Source organism: Triturus cristatus, chromosome 8 (assembly GCF_964204655.1).
Source record: "Triturus cristatus chromosome 8, aTriCri1.1, whole genome shotgun sequence".
NCBI lineage: Eukaryota > Metazoa > Chordata > Amphibia > Caudata > Salamandridae > Triturus > Triturus cristatus.
In genome coordinates, this window is record NC_140591.1 from 746,334,819 (window position 1) to 746,359,161 (window position 24,343).

Sequence of the window (24,343 nt, forward strand, 5' to 3'; positions counted from 1 at the left end):
TTTCAAAAGCTTATACAATTTTTCAGCCGTAAATTCCTCGGCTGAAGAGGAATTGTGCCCATGGAGGGCAGTGATTGAATTCACTATTGGGGAAGTTAAAGCAGGAATTTTGGGGCTTACACAAAATAAGGCACCTGGTCCAGATGGTATACCACCTGATCTTTTTTTATATAAGGTAGAATTCTGGGCCCCAATCCTGACACGTGTAATTAATGTGGCTATCGCAGTGGGCATGCCACGCTCCTGGTCTACAGCAATCATAGTGCCTATTTTTAAAAAAGGTAAAAAAGATGACCCGCAGTGCTATCATCCCATATCACTGATCGATGTGACAGCAAAAGTTTTAGGTAGAATGATTTTAAATCGTCTATTGGACTGGGCCGAGGAACACCACATAATCTCAGATTTTCAATATGGCTTCAGGACTGGCAGATCAACCACGGACCAATGCCTGAATCTTTATTTACTGGTGGCAAAATATACTATAGCCAGTGAACAATCAATATATCTGGGGTTTATGGATCTCTCGGCCGCATTCGATCGTGTAAACAGAGAAAAGTTATGGGCTCTTATGACTAGATTGGGAGTAGACCCAGAACTTATAAATATTTTGAGAGCACTCCATTGGAAAACTTTTGCCAAGGTACGGTTTAATCTGGCTGGGGACACAACAGGATCCTTTCGTTGTACAAGTGGAGTGAGACAGGGCTGTATATTGGCTCCATTCTTATTTTCCCTGTACATCAACGAACTGGAACAGACATTGTGTACATTGAATGCAGACACTCCAATGGTGGGTCATCGTCCCGTCCCAGTACTGTTGTACGCAGACGATGCGGTTCTTTTGGCACGAACGCCGAAAAGCCTGCAATGTCTAATAGACGGTTTTGTTGATTTTATGGATACTTTAGATTTGTCAGCTAATCTAACAAAGTCCTACGTCTTGCTAGCAGGAGCTAAACCGTGTAAAAAATGTACCTATCGAATAGGTTCACACATTTTAGAACAAGTGAAAACTTTTTCTTACCTGGGGCTTTTATTTGATGGGCTTTTAAATTTTTAACTTTTAACTGAAGAACGGAGTATAAAACTGATTCCGTCTTCAGGAGCAATTATGAGTTATGGAAGTAGGCTGGGTCGGTGGTCACCGGAGCAGGTTATGCATCTTTATGGCTCCATCTGCTGTGCCAAAGTAATGTATGGAGCAGAAGTATGAGGCTTTGCTGGGACACGACAAATACAGGTTGAGGAAAACACATTTTTTCGTAGATACTTAAAATTCCTCAGAGCTCGTCGGCATACATCACCCACGCCGAACTAGGGAGACCATACATTGAGGACCTGATCCAGACTAGACCTGTTATGGCCTGGATTAGGACCTGGTCCAATATTGATGCAAAACTAGGATGGCAAATTATTACAGGGACAGAGCAATGTGTATCCCGTGGCTCAGATATGTAAAAACATCTTTGGAAGGAATAGAATGCATAGACCTCTTCACAAATCCGACTACAGTAATACCCCAAGATAAGAACAGAATTAAGGATTTGCTCCTGAAAAAAGCTGAAGAGCATAGAGTCAACACTGAAGGTAGAAAGCCTTTAGCCTGTGCCTACAGTATGACCAAGACAGTAGTTAGTATGGAACCTTATCTTAGCTTAATATATAATTTCCTGTTCACTCGTTTTAGGCTCAACCTTATTCATTATCTTTTAGCGGACCCTTTGGGATAAACCACCATAGTTGAGCAGAAAGGTACTTGCGGCTGCGATAATAAATCTCCGCAGGATACCCTTCATTTTGTATTGTTATGCCCTTTTTATTCTTTTCCCAGGCGTCGTTACCTAGTAAGATTATTAAAAAATGGTAAATTCAGACAAGCGAAGGTTGCTCTGTTATATCTACAAAGGGCTGAAGATTCATTGACCTTGGCATGTATAACAAGTTTTTTAAAAGTTGCATTCAAAATAAGAAACACCAGGGGACAGCCAGGGTCAAATTAGGGCTGAAGCTACTGAATTGTACTGTTTTACCCTGCAAATGATTTTAATTGCATTTAGACAATATTGTCTTATATGTTGTTAAATGGCATTTATCTACCTGTATTTAGATATGGCACTAGCACTTTAGGAATTGTTGTTTATCTTTATGTATTAATACTTGAACACGTAGGATGGAATGTAGTAGTTTTTGCCTAACTGATAATGTCTTGTGGCTTTTTGCATTTTATGAATTGAGTTTCTTATGTCGGTGAAGACATTATAAATGTATTTTAAACTGTTAGTTTTCTTTTTATTAGGATGAACTAATAATGAAATGTAGTTGTATGCATATTTTTTGAAATTTGTGTTGCTTTTATGGTGACTTGAACTGCACCGAATAAAGCTGATTTGATTTGATTTGATTTGAGTTGCATCTGCCTGGTTACAAATTGGAGTGGCGTTGTGAGCAAAAGAACAATGGATTAAACCCAGATCCTTGTGACTGGGGGTAAATGTTTGCATTGTTCAGCATTCCGTCCATCATTTGGTCTTTTTTCACTGTAGTATGAAACAGGACTGTGGAGGCGGTAATGTGTGGCAAAACCTCTTTTGCATATGTTCCGTTGGTATTTTGTTTTATGGTGGTGATATGTTCTTTTGATTTCCTTATGCAGCTGTGCTTTTCTGTTGCATTATTCCAATGTGTTTTTTTCTTCTTTTGGACTGCAATTATTGTGTTGCCTTCTGTTTTAACCACTTTGTTGTGATGTATGTGCCCTGTTATATTATGAATGTGTTATGTTGACTTGAGTATGTTATTACATTATGTTCTATTGTTTACTTTAGACATACAAAAAATCCTGCCAAAAGCAGTACATGGTTGGAAAATTTCTGTAACAAGCAACCATTTACCATTGTCTAAAGTGATGAAATAGTGCTGCTCCAGCTCTTCAACTACGTAAGACACATGTAAGCCCAAAACTGCTGTCTACACTAAGAGCTCCTAGTACTCGCTTTATGTGATATGACACTGTATCTTAAGTTTGCACTTGCAATGCTCACTTTATGTGATAAGGTTGAGATTGGTTTATAAATTCCCTTGCTCCTGATAAGGTCATTAGTGGAGCCGATGAATAAAATGCTTGCTTAATTACATTTCTTTTTTGTGCCATGAATGGCTGAGGAGAATATATACTTAAATATGTGGACTTAAAGCCCACATGTTTATGCATTATGCAAAAGCTAGTCTCCTTCCATGATGATTTTTGCTTTTTTTCATTTATTTGAATTTATTTTTTTACAAATTTGATCTTTTACCCCTCAATAAAACCTTGTAAACCCAATCCATAGAACCACAGCTATCATTTTTAAAGATTTTAGTGAAAAAATGGCTAAAAGATCAAAGCGTCAAACACGGGTACCTGGTCGCGCCAGACCGGGGTGAAGTGCAAATTTAGACTGGGGCAAAGTAAAAAATTAAGGTGATGGAGCATGAGTCAAATACAAGGGGTGAATTGCGCCCAGTCTGTTTACCTTTGGCTTTTGGAGCAATTTCGAAGAAGAGATCTTGAGAAGGTAGAGTACAAGGGGAACATGGCAGAAGCCTGTGTCCAAAGAGTCTCTGGATTAAGTCTCGGTGAAGCCGTTAACGATGGCCTGAAAAAGTTGAGGACAGAAAAAGTTGGATTTGGAGGTAAAGGAGGTCATCATCATCGATGAGGGGGCTGGTAGCTGTCGAGCACAGTGAAGATTTTTACTTTCAGACTTAGACAGCTTTTTGGGATAAAGCTACAGGGTGTAGTAGAAGAGGGCTCCACGAGGCTGTAATTCATTCCAAAGAGGACATGCTGAACAGCATTACCTACTGCAGAGAAGAATGTTGTAGGAGCTACAGCAAAGTCAAGTCGACTGGCGATACACCTTGAGTGGATCAGCTGGCTAGTAAGTCCCAGTCTTCTGTTAGAAAAATGTACACCACAAAGTGCCTAAAGAACTAAGTCCTAGGTTTTTGGAGAAGTACCACCAATACTACCAGCAGAGGCCAGGTATTGAGTTTAAAGCTCCAGGAGCATGTTATGTCCCTGTAGCTCACACTGGAGGCCAGCCAAATAGTCCACGGGGTCACTTCTGATGGTTGTGTGTTCAAGGAGATAGACCAGTTTTCCTTCAAACAACACCGCAGGCCTACAACCAACATGCCTGTCCCGTGGTAGCAGCAGGGCAGTCCTCTGTGGCCCCAGCCAGTCTTTCTGAAGGTATGTACTGGTTCAGAAGTGTACTGAAGAGGTCTTCTATGGGTCCAAAATTGATACCTGGTGCCAGACTTTGAAGTGGGTAGCTTCTATATACTACCCCCATATGTGATTTTTGAAAGTTCTTCCCGTCCCTGTGAAGAAGCCTGGGGTGTCAAAAGACTAGATTAGTGTCAGGTCCTTATGTGTAGAGACAAGCCCTTTGAAGTGTAAGTGGGGCAGTGGACAGCTCTGCCCCCAGCCGTCCTGGCAGGATAACCCATCCTGCATGCACTCAGTCCCCATTGTCCCATTGTCTGGCAGGAATACATAACCCCCAACAGCAGAGCCATCCGCAGTCATGTGACCTAATACCCTGGTGCAGGCATCAAATGGTTATGGCAAGAAAATGCCAACTTTCTAAATGGGGCATCGTCAGAATTGTAACTTAAAATCTGACTTTACCATTAAAGAAGATTTTAAATTACAATTTATTTGAGACTTAACATAATATTTCTACCTGCTCCCAATCAAAAGTTAATACTTATTAAATATAATAAGGCAACCCAATATAAGTCTATGTGAGAGGTAGGTCTTACAGTAGTGAAAAATAAATGCAGATGTTTCTCACTACCAGGACATGTAGGGCCCGATTCACAGAACAAACTTAAGACAAAATCCTAAACTTAGTACCATTTTGGTATTCACAGAATGCACTTACTACTTCTGGTATTCACAGAATGAACTTACTACTTTTGCGATTCACAGAATAAACTTACTACTTTTGCTATTCACAGAATGGATTTACGACTCCTAACTTTACGTCCGCACTCGGGCCGGAAATTCCGGCCTGGAGGCGGAACTTCCGGCCTGGAGGCGGAGCGTCCGGCCCGGAGGCGGGGCTTCCGGGCCGGAGGCGGAGCTTCCGGCCCGGAGGTGGGGATTCCGGCCAGTGGTGGAGATCCGCCACATTAGCTAAAGGGACTTTATGATCATGATTCAATACTGAATTAAAATGAAGTTCACCAGTTACGGGGAGTAATTCAACCATAACTTCCCCAATCCTAATTCGGAATCTCATCCTCCTACGAATCATACTACTATCTCTAATTATAACTTTATTTACCTGTAACCTTATTCCCATGTCTAAATGTTGCTATGGTATTCTTTATTGGCACAGCGTTCATACACATTGGTGTTTCTTGACAGTAAAGAAATGCAACTGCTAATATAGCCTCTGGCAAAATAAAAAAAAATCTGAAACATTCATGCAGAGTTCAAAGAATATCATAAGTTAAAGGAATAAACTAATTTATTCACACCTTCTAAGAGCCTTAGAACAACCATTAGCTTACTTAACCTGGTTAGTGAAAAGAAACTATGTTTTCTGTAAATTCCTAAAATAACCAAAGAGACTTCAGTGCAGTGGAAGAGGGGCAGAGAATTGCAGACCTTAACTAAATCCACAAAGAATATCCAGTACTTAAAACTGATTGTTTGTTCTCAGATTTATGAAAAAGTACCAGTTACCAGGGGGAGTGTTCACATTTTTTTTATGTGGCAACAAAAGTTTAAGGTAAGGAAGCTAGGATTCTACGTGGATAGTGGTATAGTTGATCACCTTGGCTTTAAATATTATGCAGCTTTGCAGCACAAGCTAGTGTGGGGGTTCTTAAATGGGGGAGATGTGTTCAAACTTTGACTGTGCTAATGTTTCTAACATTTCTTTTGGCCTGTGGGCAACCCACCTCTCTGCATGGTCTAAAGCTGTGCTCAGTGGGAAGTTGGATGAATATGATGTTATATTCCATATAGGTACCCATATATAGGCTCGGGTAACATCCAACATTTAACCTATATTCATCCTTACATTACATACATAACGGGCTGCTAGGATTGATGCTTTGCCTAGTTACAGTACTGCGCACAAAACGTGGGTTTTTCCCTGAACACAAGCCTCATACATTATGCATGAGGATCCTTGGAAACTCAGCAGGGCTACCGTCTCCTACATTTTAACTATGTACACGGTTCATTCCCGATGTCATCCTAAGTGTGACAGTGGCACAGCAAGGTAGAACCCCTGGGGATACCTTTGGGTATATAAACATCACGTCTTGCTGAGATAGGGAGAGAAGATCAGGACTTCCATGCCGACACACTGACGCAAGACGCTGAAGCACCCTGCAAGCAGATATTCTAGCTTGTAGTGGTCTAACATCCCTTGAGGGGTATCCAACCTGAAACCAGGATGGTGTCCCACAATTTCTCACTTCAGGTAGTGAGGGTTGACGCTATCCTAGAGGGATTCTTAGCTTAACACCTACATACATGCGAGGTACACTTATGTACATCTAATTAGGGAAGCATTGTAGCAGTAAGCATTTTCCTACTGTAACGAAGGATTGACCTATCTAGCCCATGCTACTATGGTTTACCTCCTTCCTAATAACAGAATCCAAAGAATCAAGATGAAGCAATCACTTCCTCAACCCTCCATGGTCACCTTAGGGGTTCCACAGGGCTCAGCACTATCACCCATTCTTTTTAATCTACTCATGGAACCACTGGCAAATGCGCTGAACTCTACGAACATTCTATATCACCTGTATGCGGATGACACACAACTGTATATGAAAATCTCCTCCGCAGAAGACTTCATCTTCCTCAACACTATTCTACATAATACTCAAAATTGGGTCACTGACAACCACCTCATGCTTAACACCAAAAAAACTGAATTTCTCCTCATCTCCCCCAGTCACACACACAAGATATACCTGTGGCTAAAGCATCTAACTTCCTTTGACTGTGCTCCCCACATCATTGACTCTGCGAAATCCTTGGAAATCACCCTAGACAAAAACTTAAATATGCAGGCGTATATCAGTAATGCCACTAAGGGAGCTAATCATCGGATGAGCATCCTTAGGAAACTTGAACCCTTCCCCCCCACAGACCGACAAAGAAATGGCGGTACAAGCCCTAGTGCTGCCAAGATAGGACTATGAAAGCTCCACTCTATGCGGACTTCCCAAATATAAGCTGGCCTCACTGAGGGCATCTCTTAACGCTGCTGCCAGACTGGTCTCTGGTACAAAAAGAAATAACCACATTTCTCTGATCTTGAAAGATCTGAACTGGCTACCCTACGAGGCAAGAATACAACTAAAAATCGCCTGCATGACCCATAAAACCCTGCATAGCAATACCCCTAGTTATTTAGCACAAAAGCTAGAGAGGTCGGGAGGATACAGACAATCGCAAAGTGCAAGTTCACTACTACTGAAACCACAATCCTTTCACAAAAAGAGAACCGGTTGCAGAGCCTTCTCAGCTATCGCACCGAGGATTAGGAACTCCTTACCTCCAGATGTACGCAGAATCTCTTCCTTTTCCTCTTTCAGAAAATAAGTAAAAATACTTCTAATGAACAAATTCACATCCGAATACTTTAACTCATACATGACTATTACCCACATATGATGTCCTATAAACCACTGTCTATCTCTTTTGTATTGACTGTCGAATATTGAATGTATGTATATTACCCCAATCTTCTAATGTTTCAAAACAATGTAATGTAAAGCGCTCTGATACCCTCTTGGGTCATGTTCGCGCTATATAAAACTTTATAAATAAATAAAAAAATAAAATATATTTTTATTATCATGTATTTTATGTACTTATCTGTATTCATGGTAATAGCAAAATGGTAGAACTCTACCACCCTTTTACTTTCCTAGTGCTTCTAATCATCTATATCTGTTACTGTCTAATGATTGTTTCAGCACAACTATTTTACACTAGAATAACGACTGATCAATAAATACTTATTGAAAACGGCCCTACTATTTATTCTGTGTATCTCTCTGAGACTAAGTGAGCATGAGTGACTGAGGGTTAAGTAGTACACTGTTTCCACAGTCCTGAAGGATCAGAGTTGTCATGTTCGATAGTTGCAAAGAACTATTCTCTCCTTGGTAAGAGGAGTTTCTAGTGGCACTGTGAGCTAGCTGGTATACAGGCTAATATACCCGGTGGGGGGCTCAGAATAAGTAAGGCACCAATCCTACAGTGAATGCTGTCTAGAGGCGCAGATCCTGTATACGTTTTATAGGAACTACACGACAATGATAAAAGGAACGTAGAAAATCCCTGAAAAAACAGAGGTTAAAGAGATGTTATAGTTAAAAAATCCCTAGAAATTTCATTGACAAAACAAAGTTTAGAGTGACATTATAGTTAGGTGCTGAAATAATTCAAAAACTAGTGTTTAAAAAATGTAAAAAACTGTACTTCACCAGTTATAGTTCAATCAACTAACTATAGCTTGCACCCCTGCAATGCACTTCTTACGAACTCACGTTTTAAACCACTCATGACCTGTTAAATTACATTACTGTTGAACCGAAAAAGAAACATTTTTTCCTGCTCTGTCCATGATACCAAGATCCTAAATAAAATTATCTGTGCAGCTGAGAGGGAAACATCTTCCCATGAAAAAGTGACAAAACTGGTTATTGTTCTAAAATAACATAGTTGGATGACAAAAAAAGCTGGCAGATATGTGATATCCTATCATCAATCTAGACAAAGAATGTAATGTAAATGTAGTCTGACCAACTGTATTTTGTTTGTATCTGTGTAGTGTCAATATACTATTTCTGATGTTTGGCAGAAAACAAAGTTGTGTTTTGTTTAAAAGATGTTTTTATTATTTTGTAGAACTGAACAGTCACCAGTAACACCATATCAGTGCCATAAAAAAGCATTTTGCATAGAATACTATGATAGTCATCATATAGTATTAATACATTCACATACATTCATCCGAACATGCCCATTTCTCTGTTGTTCTTGCATCTCCATCTCGACAGTAGGTTAGACGCATATCTCCGCCTGATAAATGTTCCATTTACTCCATTTTTTATCCCATTTCTTAGGGCATACTCTACATTTAAACACCTCTTTTTCAGCAATCATGCATTTGTGTAGCTCCTTAGCCCATCCCCTTGCACATCAGCAATCCCCCGATGCATAGCAATTGCCCGTTTGACCAGTGTGTAGTCCAAGGTGACCCATTGTTCTACTCCAGTAAGTTCTGTGGCCTCCCAGATATTCAATAGCCCCAGTCTCGGTGTCAGCTGGCTATCCTTTCCAATGGCCATGTGCATATGACGTGTAGCTTCCTCCCAAAGAACCCTGCTGTGGGAGTATTCCCATAGGGTGTGGTATAGGGTAGCCACCTCTGAGCACTGTCTAAGGCAAATTGCATCCTCCCTGCGCCCTAGTTTCAAAAGTGTGGCTCTGGTCAAATACGATCTGTGCAGTACCTTCAGTTGTATGAGTCGAAACTTGAGTGGGATAGCTGATTCTCTCGAAGACATAAGTGCTGCTTGCCAATCCTCGTCCTCTAAAATAGCTAGGTCAGCTTGCCATTGTTTGCGTAGGCTCCTAAGTGGTTCCGGCAAATTGTTGCATAACTTACGATACGTTAATGAGATCGCCTTTTTCATCAGTGGTTCCGAGAGTAACCTATCTTCCTGGGGGGAGGATTTTTGTTTCTCCCCAGTCGCAGAGACGGCAGCAGTGAGATCATGTCAGATTTGCAAATAACGGAAGAGCTCCCCCTCGGCCAAAGCATAGGCTTTTACTAGTTTCATAAATGACACAGTTTTCCCTTTTTTCCAAAGGTGACCGATGGAGGAAATACTGAGAGTATCCCATCTGTCAAAGCCAGGTTGGTGGCATAGTATCCCAAGTTTTTGGGTCATCCACAGTGGGGTGACTTGAGTCAGAGTATTCAGCCAGCCAAGTTTCTTGTTGGCTTGCTTCCAAATAGCTATGGTTTGAGCCGTAGGGTCAAAGAAACGGCCTCTCTGGGCCTTAGAATAGAGAGCACCTAGGTAGCCCCATCTTAAAGTTATCCAGGATGTAAGCCAGGTGTAACGCGGTACGGTATATCCAGTGGGTCACCACCACTTGCTGTGAAGCCCAGTAATATAGGCGTGTATCCAGCAGAGCAATGCCTCCGTTGTACCAACTCCTAGTCAGCTTATGCAGTGCTATGTGGGGGGCCCTCCCATCCCACAACAGGGTCCTCACCTCACTCTCAAAGCTTCTAAAATAGGACTCTGGTGTTTTAATCAGGCAATTCTGTCAAATATATAGGAAGTGGGGAAGCGCCAACATTTTTAAAAGGGCCGTGCGGCCCACTAAAGAGAGAGGCAAAGTTCTCCAGTGTTTCACATCATTCCTAGGTCGAACTAGTGGGGGCTACAAGATTGTTCATGTAAAAAACAGTAGGATCCGAAGTGATATAGATTCCCAGATAGCGGAGTCCATTCTCTGCCACCTCCACTGTATACCAGAGAGGTAGTCTGAGAACCGGCCCGTGCAATGGGAAAAGCATTGCTTTAGACCAATTAATTGAGTATCCCGAATATCTCCCAAAGTTTGTGAAGATATTTAATATTGTGTGAAGTGATTTCACAGGGGCTGCTAAGTAAAGCAGGATATCATCCGAATAGAGGGATATCCTGTCTTCTTGTCCCTCGGCCCATTTCAACCCCCTTAACACTACACTCCCTCTAACCCAGGATGCAAGGAGCCCCAGTATCAGAGAAAAATCAATGGAGATAGGGGGAATCCCTGCCTAGTGCCCCTCCTCAGCCAAATCACCCGTGATGTGCGGTTATTGGCTTTAATTTGTCCTGTTAGATCTGTATATAGCAACCTGATCCATCCCAAGAAATTTGGTCCAAATCCCAAGCGTTGTATCACCTCGAAGAGGTACAGCCACTCTATTGAGTCAAACGCCATTTTAGCATCCAAAGATAAGATTATGGCATCTTCTTCAATGACGTTTTGGCGACTGATCACATTGTGGAACCTGCGGAGATTAAGGGCTGTACTGCGGCCCGGCATAAAGCCAGATTGATCCGCATGCACAAGTGAGGTAAGGAGCGGCGCCAGCCGGGTAGCCAGTAATTTCGTTTGAATCTTAACCTCAGCATTAATTAAGGCGATCGGCCGGTAGAAACCGCATTCGTTCCCAGGTTATCACGGTTTGCGAATGACTACTATAGAAGCAAGCCTCTGATCCTCCGGCAAGAACTCTTTTCATAGCTCTCGTTGTACATGTCTTTTAAATTGTGTTCGATGAGAGAGCTAGTAGATTTGAGGAGTTCAATAGGGATCCCGTTAGGATCCATCGATTTCCCGTATAGTATATTTCCTATCGCCTTTTGGACCTCTTCGTCAGTAAAATCGTCCTCTAGTGACTCACTTTCACTGGGGGATAGGACCGGTAGAAGCACCTCTGCCAAGAACTGTCGGGACTCTTCAGCAGTGGTAACAGCCGAGAGAGTGCAGATCTGTTCAAAATAATCTGCCAATGCCTCCGCTATCTCTTGCAGATCGATTATAGTCAGGGTACCATCAACGTTTAAATGGGGGACCCATCGCTCAGCCAGCCCCGTCCTCTCCAACCAGGCAAGCAGATTCCCCGCTCTATCCCCAAGTTCATAGGTCTATTTTGGATTGCCTGTAACTTGGCCCCAGCCCGTTCACCCGCCATTGTTCTATATTCCAACTGTTTGACTTGTAATTTATGACGAGCATCTTCAGTAGCGGATTGTGTGTATTCCACCTCGAGAGTCTGGAGATCAGCTTCCACTTGTTCCATCTGTGCCTGTTGTTTCTTAATGTACCCCATTTTAAGAGCTAGTACCTGTCCTTTCACCACCACTTTATATGCCTCCCATATCACCTGAGCAGACTCCGCAGAACCCACGTTTTCTTTGAAGTAATTTTTCGAATTTTCTTGTAAGCGTTCTTTAATATCTGGCACTTTTAGTAGCCATGGATTTATGGTTATGGTGGCTCTCTGGCGCTGCTTGTTAAATGAGAGTTCCGCCCATACCAGGGAATGATCCGAGATACCGCATGGAAGACAGCGTGGATCCCGGAAGCTCCCTACATTTGCTGAGTGGGTTAAAAGGTAGTCTTTGTGGGAAAGGCTACGATGTTAGTTAGAGTAGTGTGAAATCAGGATGATAGTGGCGCCATATATCCGTGAGGCCCATGGCGACCAGAAACTCCAACATATGCCCTCCGAGCCTTAATGTCCTTTTGAAATCTCCCCCCAGGATCAGCGTGCCAAGTGGTAGGTCAAGCATGATCTTGCCCAGGTCCACCAATGTTTCCTTACCTACAGCCGGGGAGATGGCATAAATTGAGACAATGTTATCTCCCCTCCCTTCTCGGCTAGCCTCCAAATTCGCGAACCTGCCATGTGGGTCTGTCTGTGTGTGGTGTGGGGTTAACGCAAGGGATTTCTCGATTAAAAAACCTGTACCTCTGGATTCTGATATGTATCCCACTTGGATCATGAGCTTGTACCCCCATCTGGTCAGAGCCTTACAGTGATTGCCCACCAAATGCGTTTTTTGTAAGATGACTAAATCGGGAGCCTGGTGTTTGAGATATTACATGACGATTCCCCTTTTTATTTTATTGCCCCAACACATCGATGTTCCAGACTTGGATCGTCAATGACCTATCCGCTACCTGTGTAACCATCTCATTTTTCAAAGGGATATGGCCAAGCGTCGACCCTCGATCGCCAAAGTTCCCACAAACAGCGTGAGCCTGCCCCCTTCCAGTACATCAAGAGGACGCCTTCACCCTGATTTTTGCTGGGTCGTAAAAGCCTCAGGTGGAGATGCGCGAGCTGTCTGGTAGGAGAAACAAACAGAACACCCCCTTCCCATAACTGATCCTGCCTCCCTGCCCCCCTGCCAGTGGATTTTGAACTACCCACACCCCAACGTGGCAGAGTGCCTGTCGCCCCCACCCCGATTAAGTCGGTGCATGGGAAGTACCCTCTGGCCCCCCTGCTTGTCCCTTGTTTGATCTACTTGTCTAGGGTTACAGACTCCGTAAACGCGAACCACCACCCTAACCCATCTGGGCCTCTTTGGCATCTAATTGGTAGTGCACCCTTCTGCTCCAAGTAATATGGCATTTTCTCAGTCTGGGTCCCATGGGGTGACCCCCTACATATCAGTAGTTACCCTCCAGCAAACCATAAGCCCCCATTCTCCTCACTTATCTCTACTTCAAGTCCAACACAGGCAATTAGTTCATGCTGTCAGTTCAGCTGCCGTCGGCCATGTCCATCCCTCTCCCAGGTGAATCATTGCTCGTCCTCAGGAGTTGTCGGGTCTGGTTCCTCTCGGTCCAGTTTGTCTGTCCTTGCTACATTTTCCCACTTGCCGCCAGCTGTCCAGCCAGTCCCACGTCTCCTCCGGGGAGGAAAAGAACCAGTTTTTCCCATCAGCTTCGATGCACAATTTGGCCGTAAAAAGCATGCGTACTTTATGTTCTTTTCTCTAATCGCCTCTTCACCGCGAGAAAACTCTGCCGTTGGTTCTGGACTTTCTTTATGAAATCCAGAAAGAAGGATATCTGACTGTTCTCCAGCGATAGTGGTGGGGTGGTCTGTGCTGTATGTAGTATCGCATCCCAGTCTCGAAAATTGAAGACATTAGCTCTTAATGGGTGGGGCGGAGCCCCTGGTCTGGGGCGTCCCCCAGGAACCCGGTGGGCCCTCTAAATTGAAAAGAAATTAGAAAGGCATTTTGGACTTAAATGTTTCACTATGAGTTCCTCAACAAAGAGGCCAGCGTCCAGCCCTTCCACTCACTCTGGCACCCCCTGGATGCGCATGTTGCATCGTGCTCTACCTTCGTATTCATCAAGTTGTGCCTCCATTTTGTCCTGTTTTTTGGTCAATTGCTGTACCTAATGCTTGAGTTGGGAGGTGTCCGTAGTAATTTGTTTGGTGGCTTCCTCCCCCTCCTAACTCTCGTCCCCATCTTCCGATGGTCGGCTCGCATGAGGGAAACCTCAGTGTTCACGGAGTCCAACTGCGACTCTAGGGAGGACAGTACCCCGTTGATGGCAGCCATGATGTCCTGCAGTGTTGGATAAGTCTGCGCAGGGTTTGGTTGTGTTTTCTCTGGGTCATTAACTTTGGAGGTCTCGGACTCCTCGCCAATTTTATTCTAGGCATATTTGTCCAGCTTAGTCTGTAATGAAGACTTGGGTCCTTTTCCCCCAGCGATCCTGCAGTGTCTTCGGTTCCAGCAAAGAAGGGATTAGAAGCGCAGGACCAAACTCGGCACTCCCCACCGCCTGCCTAGGGGCCACGCGCCACCAGCGCCCTGTCGGTTTTCCCAGGATAGATTTGCTGTCCCTTTTACGTTGGCTTGAGTCAAGGGAATTGCACAACAGTCTCACTTGACTTGACACTCCTGGAGCCAGGATTAACCTGCTGCCTGCAGTGTCTGGAAGTCCCTTTTCCCTTCCTTACCAGCCCCTGGGGGATCTAATTATTCCAGGTTAGAAGCACTGTGTCTGGGGCCCACCCCTATCACGATCTCATGCAGATCTCTTCCGTAGATTTCCAGTGGGTGGGAAGAGCTGCCACCACTCACAATGTCTAGGGCCCGCAGTATCCCTTGAGAAGTTCTTTTACACGACCATTGAGAAATCTGTCCCCTCTCTCCTTCTACATTAGAGTTCTATGAGGCCTCGCTGTTGGGCTCAATCTGCCAGGGCACAAGCCCAGCCTACGTGTAGCATGCCTTCTTGGTAGTGTCCCAATGCTCCAGACAGCCCACAGGTCTATCTTGGGCAGGACTCACCTTCACCAGTTCCCCCGCGCCCCTGGCAGGGCATGCACCAATTCCGCGGCCCGCTGATGGCTATCTCATGGGTTTGAGCTCTCCTACTCACCAGGTGCAGTCTTCGAACCTCCCGCAGCTCCCCTGCAGCTCCGCCTCTCGGCCCGATCGAAGAAGTCACACGGGACCATCATCCTGATCTCGCAGGCAGGAGTCTGACCGTGTGGGTGGAGGCCCGCCCCCGGTCCTGCGAGGCAGATTTGCATGCTAGTCAGTACTTCAATGCTTGCTGGCCTCCAAGTGTCTCTGATGTCGTCTGCGGGCCGATGAATCACTTCATGTTGTCTGGGCAGGCCAATCTCCAGCGCCGCCAGTCTATGGAATTACAAATGTCTCGTCGCCACCATCTTTTTTCCCCTCCCCGCTGCTGCGTCATAATCGCACATACCTCTTGCCGGCTGCTGCGGACGGGATTACCAGGTATGTGGGTGCCCCAGAGTTTAATGGCTGTGGTCCTACTATTTGCGGGATAAAAACTAATAATGTACCCAGGATATATGCCGGATTAGCTGGTGAGGGCTCCGGAGCCGTGCTAGTGAGCGGTCATTCCTTTCGGCTGCTAGCCATGCCCCCACTGGCACAAAACAAAGTTATTGAAATGCTTTAATCAATATCAATGAAAATTGATGTCTATGAACACCATTCCATTACATCACACTATGCCACTTTATAAGTATCAACCAAATAAACATCAGTCTTGGCACCCTAGATGTATTTCAGTCTTCTGGGACTGCCTCAGTAAGGTGAATGTTGAATTCTATTGGCACAGCAGCTCAGGTAGCACCTCAGCACACAACCCTCTTTTTATGCGTTCTCACTTAGAAACCAAAAAGGTGTTGGATGCAAATGTGTGAATCAGTCCTAACATATCACAATCCTTCTGTGTAGCATTCTATTCCACTATTTTTAGTTCATATTTGCCATTACAAAAGGTGCAAATGTTTTGTAAATCAGTGTTGTCCCTGCCATAATAGGAATATTCTACCCAAAACTACCAGGGGATTTATCACTAAGTTTATTTCGTATTAGTAGCACGTACTAATCTTCACTGTAATTACCAAAGCAGTGAACAGCCTACTGTGACATTCTGGGGCATATTCTCAAGGAGCCATCGCTGAGTTAACAGCACTTTATCGCAGCCAAACTCGCGATAAATTTACCGCCCCATTACAAGACGGTGCTAACAGCCCATATCACCAGTTATCTGGCGATAGCATCCTCAAAAAACCTCGCCACAGATGACCCCGGCAACTATCGCTAATGAGATGCAGAGTAGGCGTTCCTGGGCAGAAAGCCGGGACAACACCACTTCACAACATTCACAACGACCAGCCAGATCGGCGATGAGATCCCAAAACATGCAATAAGGCGCGTTAGCACCAGGAAATAATACCTGCTCTGACTTGGTGCAAAGTCGGACAACAACCGGCACCAGACAAGGGTGCACAGCCCATAGCCAAACATGAAGAACAAAAGATGCCCCCGGGCAACTGAACATTCAGCCCGGAGCCCCAATAGGGCAACAACACCCACCGCCACCACCCCAGGACCCCCTGCCCCGCCCGGACCAACACTGAGGCAGCACAGACAAAGACATCGACCTGCTGAAAATGCACCAACCTCACAGACCCAACACCAGGGAATGTCATTGCCCACCACAGGCTCAAAAGGACAACCATCCTACGCATCCTGACCACCATTGCCCACAGGCTGAAGGTAACAACACAGCGGACAACCAACATCCCTCCGCAGACAAAGTTGCTGCCTGTGCTGCACCTGTTGGCCTCTGGGACCTGCCAACCAACAACTGCCAGAGTCGGAGGAGTCTCACAACCAGCCCAATCCAAGCCCCCCACAACTGTCTTGGATGCCATCATCAGCTTGGTACCACACTACCCATCCTTCCCCCATACTGCGCAGGAACAGCTGGAGACCAAGCAAGGAGTCTACTCCATAGCTGACTTTCCTCACCTGTCAGGGGGCTATTGAATGCACACATGTCCTACCTGTGCCCCCTGGTGACACTGCACACAATATCCGCTACCGAAAGCACACGCATACCATCACTGTGCAGGCAATAGTGGACCACCTGGGAATCTCCACCAACGTCGACGCCAACCACCCATTATGAGTGCATGATTTCTACATCTTACGACAGTCCATCATCACCCGGTGCTTCCTCTATGGCACCTACTGAAATATGCTGCTCATTGGCGGGTACCAAATGAACACACCACACACCTCAACTCCACAATCATGCAACTCACAACACTGGGAATGCACGCGTCACAAACTCACATACAATAAGCCCAACAAAATGCCCACCCACCAGACACAACAGCACAACTTACTCTGGCAACCTGGGACCGCCATGCACATAAGTCATCAACTGCATGGCACCTCAGCCACACAATAGCAGATTGTGTAAAGAGGTGGGGACCAGGCATGTGCGAAGGAGGCAAGTGATCGATGAATGAGAATGCACACAATGCCAAGTGTGGCGTGGAAGCGATGTCCAGACTGCAGTATGCAGACCACACTCATATCCATGTCGACATACACCGCTGGTGTATGGAGTGCTGTGGACAGTGGACGCATCCATGTCACCCCAGCCAGTGGGGAAGATACCGGAAATGTAGCTTGTTACGTCCCCCCCTGTAAGCGTGAGCAGAGTGGGCTGGCCTGGCGTATGCCACGCCAGCGTAGGGTTGTGAATTAAAAGCACGTAGCTCTGGGCATGCTCCTCTTCCGAAATGCCCAACGTCTCTGCCAGAGCGGCGCCACTCACCCCGCCATGAGGCCGACGTCATTGCTGTGAGCGGTGTTGCCTGCATTCCTCTGCACCTGCTGCACCCCGGCCTGCTGGAGCCCATACCAGTCCTGCCAGGCCCTGCGCACCCAGGCCTCAATGCACACCTGCCGACACCGGCGTGTGTCGATGAGGGCCCACCACGTGCCAGTGCAAGCTCCAAGCCCGAGTGCTGCGACCCTGGCAGCCTTCTCAGACCATCACAGCCTCCCCGACAAAGGCCCGTAATACTCCCTTCTCGTCGACGTACTCCACCGGCATACACAGCGGACCAGTAGGTCACACATTTGGAACTGAGTCTTGATTACACCATGGCAGAGAACATTAATTATGGCTGCTTTTATCTCACTATACTCACTTCGATGTGGTGACACCAAGCCTGTGTATAGCATTCCAACCACACGTGTCTGGATGCCCACGCGGACTACTGCCCTCGGGCCACACGGCACTGGAGTAGGTCACACATTTCGAATTCAGTCTTTATTTATTTATGGCTGACTTAATATCATCATACAGGCCTCATCGCAGACTGCATCCCCTTTCTGCTCCAGTGCCACTAAGTCTGTGCCCCGAGATCCATGGACACTTTCTGGTTGAACTTTGGTGGCGACTGAGTCCATGGACTGGGGGTTGTCGTCACCATCATGTCGGTGATACTGACTGTGTGGCAAAAATGAGGCAGTAGAATTCCACTCCTCCATTTGCTTCTTCCGGACGGCTTCTACCCTCTGCATCATGCCCTGGGGGACACCTTCCACTGTCCCCCACAACACTCCGTCACATACACCACGGACATCGATGAAGACCCGCTCAGCTCGCGTGGCCCATCTGACTGCACCGAAAGTCAACGTCCATTGGCTGGGTGCCTGTGCCGGCCACGGTGCATCCGGGGCCACTAACTCTGTGCAGCACAAGTCAGGGACACTGGCTCCTGAGATATTGGATGGCCTCTGAGACGATGGCCTTGGGGTCATCGACGCCATGTGTATTTGGCCCTGCACTGTCCGCTGCCTCCAGACTCAACTGCGTTACACCATGGCTCACACATCACATCGAGTCCGGACCGGACGACGCATCACTGCAGGAGGCACACTCCACCACGGCCAGGTCCACCTCCAACCACCCACTGCAGGAGTCAAAACAGTCGTACTGGAAGACTGACGGAGTTGCTCACACCTGTGGTGGATACCATCATCTGGCTGATACCCTGCTCCCCAACCTCAGTGCACTGCAACTCACGGACATCACTGTTTGCATATTGGGTGACCTCTGTACTTGCTCTGGCTACCTCCATGATGCTCCGAAGTTGTCTCTGATATGATGGTGTTTTCTGTTTTCATTTTACTGGTGTTCACTGTTCAAACTGTTGCCAGCACCAACCACTCCTTGCGGGCTGGCTTACACTCACCCCACACCCATCCAGCACAGGTGTCACTGTACAGGTGGTCCTGTTAATAAAGGGGTCGGGCGCACGTGCCTGTGGCCAGTTCCACAAACTATCTGCATGTGTCTGTGTGGTCATGATGTATGCATGAGGGCTCCGGGCCCGACAACATTACATTGTGTGGTGTACAGTGGACGCCAACATGTCACCGCAGGCAGCGTGTTAGACCTTGGACATGTAGCTTTATCGTCACCCACTCAATATGTAAGGGGAGTGTACTGGGCCATCGTACGCAGGTCCAGCATGGGTGTGTGGATGATAATTGCAAGCCTCTGGGCATGGTTCATGACTGGAAATGTGCAAATGCATGTGTCTCTGTCGCAGTGTTGGTCTCCTTTGTGTGGTGTAGGTGGTCCCTGAGGAGAATTAGACACCCACGCATGTGATCTAGTTCATATTCCATGGGTTGAGAACCCACCTGTTCAGCCACCTCTGTTTGGCATCCTTTCCCGTGGCATTGGAATGCCATGTGTAGCTCGGTGAGGGGTTGGGAGCCAGCTGTGGTGGCAGGGGCTTCCTGCTGTGTGGTCTGTGCAGGGGCTGGGTTCTCCTCTATGTAGCTTGGCTGCCGTGGTCCTAGTGGTGGCTTGCCTGGGATGTCCATGAGCTGTTGTGGTGCGGCGGGGTCGAAGGTTTGGTGTTTCCTCCAGCATCACTGAAGAGTTGTCTGGTCTGCTCTGCTGGAGGTGTTGTTTGTCCATCTGCAATGTGAAGGGGAGATGTGTGTTGACATTGTGTTGACATGTATGTTGGAACATTGTTCTAGTTCACATGCAGACTGTATGACTGTGTCCATTGTGACTGTTTGTGAGGTGCTGGATATTTGTTGCTAGACAGTGGACATTTGGTCTACATGACGGATGTGTGGTTGCACACGTGCATTTCCATCTCACCTTTTCCTGCTATGTTAGATGTGATTGGCCTGTTTCTGCACATGAGCGGACCCAGTTGTGTCCTCTGTTCTGCAGTGTCGGTGTTGCATTTTGTTCCACATTGTCATGGGATGTGCTGTTATTGCTATGTGTGTGTTGCAGTGTGCCACCGGGTTCAGGGACATGATCCAAGGTCATTGTGGGTGTGCAGTGTGCTCTACTTTCTTCCCCCGTCACCCCAGTCCCTGGTCGTTACTCACCCTGTTGATGTTGTGTTTGGTCCTCTCGGGCTGTGTCCTGTCTCCCACCTCCTTGCAGCATCTCCACACTGATGACCGTGGCCTCCGTTTCCTCCAGCTCACCCTGTGGCGCAGGACTCCCACCTCCTGTTGCTGTTGCCGCCTTCCTGTTGGCAGCGGGTTTGTGCTTGGTTTGGCTTTTCAGTTCATGCCAGCACCTCTTGTCCTCCTCCATTGACCTCCTCGACACTCCGACTGCATTCACAGTGGTCTAATTGTGTGTCAGTTGATGGTAGTGTTCTGTCACCTCCGTGACGCTGATCTATTTTTCCTGCGGACTGCACCCCGTCTTCCTCTCACTCTTCTCCTTGTCCTTCCCCCGACCCGGTTGTTCCTTGCTGGTGGCTTGTGGGGTTCGCGTTGGCCTCTGCACTCGGTCTGGGTGCATCCATGGTGATACGCAGTTGCTTTTTATCTCCCTTTTATTTGCAAGGCTTTTATGGTGCATTTTCCCGCATGACGCGTGGGAATTGCAGGCCTGTGGCTGGTTTTTGTGTCGTGATTGGCCTCATCGCAACTTTTTGGGCGTTTGTGTTTTGCATTTTTGAGGCGTCGTGTTGACTTTATCGCAGACATTTGACACGTTATCGTGGGCTTATTGCATGGTGCCGCAGTGTTGAGAATACCATGTTGACAGGATGTTATTTTCCCGCGATAGACTGCGATGTGAGTAGTTGCGTTAAGCTACTTTTGCGGCAGTTATCACATGTTCTTGAGAATATCCCCCTCTATTTTGTATTGCTATTTGCCATTATGTATAAGTACGTGAGATGACATTTTCTTTCTCTGATTTGATTCCAATTTTTCTCAACAGCATTTTACAAGAACACACTCCTATCAGCTATCTACCTTACAAAGTCCAGTTCAAAGTCCTTGCATTCCATGATGATGTACTTTTCTCATACTGTATACAAGTATACTGAATATTTGGCAGATGCTGTGAGGTAAGCAAAGAGTGGCAGGCCATATTTTTTCCATTGTCTTCTGCTCTTGTTGCATCCGATTCCTCACAGTGTTAACAAATGCTTGTGATTTCACAAGAATGTTCCTTGCTTTCTGATTTCATTTAACTTTCTATAAAAAACAAGTATTTGCAATGCAATAGGTACCACATTTACGCAAGTTTAACCTACTCGCATTGTAAATGACAAAGCTTTTTATTTATGTTTAAAAAACCAAAACATAAATAAAAAGCATTGTAATTTTCAATGCTTATAGCTCAAACTCACGTACATGCGAGACCTATTGCTTTGCAAATTCCAATTAAACCTAACTCAGCTTTAGAGTAATTCACTTAGTTTCCGGAAACTCTACATATGTAGGGGAGTGTAAGTGGTAGCTGGACACTGAGAACCGTCTGGAGTCTGTGCATGACTATGTGAAGGCATTCTGTGCTGTGTGGGTTCCTAATGGCTGCACATCCGGGCATGGCTTGCTCTACCATATGAAGGCATGCTGTGCTGTGTGGGTCCTCTGGGGCAAGGATATCTTGCACGAGTGTGTGAAAATGGATGTTTGTTGGAATTGTTTCTGAGGTTCGGGTGAATCAAAGCTGAGTGTGCTAAACGTATTATTTTATAGGGCGGGAGAGGCAAGTGTTCACTTTACCGGTTATTTCTTGGGGCGGCACAATTGGAGTTTGTGTGAAAGTTTAAGGCAGGATGCTTTTTAAATCTTTTGGATAGACGAGAGAAAGCAGGTTGGAGGGGTGTGATAGCATAAAATCAGTTGAGTAATTTTTTTGCATGGCCTTTTATGTGCCATTGGATTTCTGAGGGGCTGTTGCATGAGGTGTGAGTCTGTGGGGGAGATGAATGCGAGTAAGTGGCCCTTGGGGCTGTTGAGGACATTCACTGGGGCCGTGAGGCTTGGATGGCTGTTTGCCTGTGTCTGGAGATGGCGGTAGAGTAGGTGAAGTTTGGTCTGGAGCCTTGTACATGGTATGCGAAGCCTAGGTCTCTTTGGACTGCATGCAGGCATAGATGGGTGGGGAGCACAAGGGGGTGATTGGGTGTGAAGGATAGGAGCACGTGTTCAAGCGGCACTCAGTGTGACAAGTGTCTGACATTCATTCGGATCCGCTTGTTGACTTGAGTTAAGAATGAGCACCAGCGGTTGGTGATTCATGATTACTTGCTCCACTCATAGCCATTTCCATGTGCCCTCGAGCTGCCTCGATATATGTTGCCATTAAGATGCACTTTAGGTCCCTCACATATCTGCACACCGCGTCTCCTTGTACCATGAAGGCCTGACTGATAGTGTGATGCGAAGGCGTCTCTGCGCATTCCTAAGTGACGAGGAGAGACTCCCATGCTGTGAATGGGCCACCGCATGTCTGCTGTTTGTCATCCCTGCTGACAAGTGTACCAAGCTGTAACTGTGAATATAGGCAGCGATCGTGGAAGGTGCCGAGCCATGGTCGCGCATCACTGCTGAGAACTCCTGCTTCCTCTGTGCCTGCCTAGCTTAATCGTGTTAAATGGCGTGAAGAGGGTGAAACTTGTACCCACTTTTTCAAGACACTTCCAGAGATATTTATGTGTTAAAATGAAAGCAGAACACATGTCCAGTAGTAAAATCTGGATATCAAGCATACTCCAGGTCACATCTGCCAGAGTACTATTCAAAGTGCACCACTTCACACACATGCATTTCCCTTTCAGACTATGAAGCCACTAGTCCACCAAATAAATGGTATTGGAAATAAATGACACAGGTTCAGTCAAGTACCAATAGTAATTGACTACTTGTACCCCCCCCCCCCCGACTCCCAATTGAGCAGTTTGGATGAAATCATTTCTGGGTGAAAATGTCTATTTTCTTGAACATTAGGTTTGCAGATTAACAGAGATTGAATATGGCTTTAATTTTTTTGTTCCTAAATTCTAAAAGTGGTAGAGGGTTAGTGTTGTTTAAGGTTCTGGGTTGTCTACAATAATCTGTCTTATCCTGGAAACCCAAGCAAACATTTGTTGCGCTGCTATCGTAATTTGTGACAGAAGAGCACAGAGAGCAGCAGCCCAGTGCCTAGAACCGGTAAACTCGCAGTGCGAATAAAATCCACTGTCCTTGGTGTTTACCTTTATTGGCGCCAGCATTTTGACTTTTGTCTGCTCGGTATTTTTCGTTTCCTCACTCAAGTCAGCACATTGGTATTAATGCACCATAACAAAGGCGGGAGGACATGGAACCCAAAAAACAGTTTAGAGGAGCGTGATTGCTTCCAACCGCAATCGAGACGCACCGAGGGCAACCGAGGGAATGCCAGCCTAAAAACTCCCATTTGCAATGCAATAGGACTCACATTTACGCAAGACCTATTGCATTGCATCATGGACAATGGGGGGAGCACAGACAACGAGAGTGCGGGCGGGGGAGAAGGGGGCGAGAGGGCACGTACAAAGTAGTGCTCACAGTCTAAATACTGTGTAACACTCAAAGTAAAGGGGCCAGTAGCCATGAGAGGGTACAAATGACAACATGACCAAAATAAGGAGGGACTAACAAGCCTCATAATCAATCAGATGGCAGCATTTACGAAAGACAATGACATGAGCCAATTAAAAACATGGATGGAGAGTGGGTGGAGCTTCGACGGCGCTTCCACTCTTTACTGGATTACTGCATGCCTCGCAAAACGTGCATCGTATACGCGCTGCTGTTTTAGGCTCAACCTAAAAAAAGACTAGAATGAATTGAAATAAGTTGAATTCACATCATTATGATGTTGTGGGAATGCTGATTTATGTATATGGCCAAGTCTGGGAATTTTTTAAATCACCCTACTGCCCTCAAACCTCAGATTTCAGCTATATCTTGGCACCAAGACAAGGACATCCCATGTATGCAACTGCACAGCATCAAGGAATAAGAGTTTAACTATCTCTATAAAGCATCAGACCTAAAACTCTCACCTTCTGTGACCCTGAGCCTTTTACCATAGCTTGAC

General features: G+C 46.0%; 1 protein-coding gene across 2 annotated transcripts in view; it reads left to right on the forward strand.

Moving 5' to 3' along the window:
- The window catches only part of LOC146805015 (acetylserotonin O-methyltransferase-like), a 498,870-nt gene that overhangs the window by 167,843 nt on the left and 306,684 nt on the right, over window positions 1-24,343 (forward strand). For both annotated transcript variants that reach the window (XM_085622164.1, XM_085622165.1), the window contains exon 3: window positions 21,206-21,335. In XM_085622164.1, coding sequence (XP_085478290.1) covers window positions 21,206-21,335 — 130 coding nt within the window. The remainder of the gene's footprint in view (window positions 1-21,205; window positions 21,336-24,343) is intronic.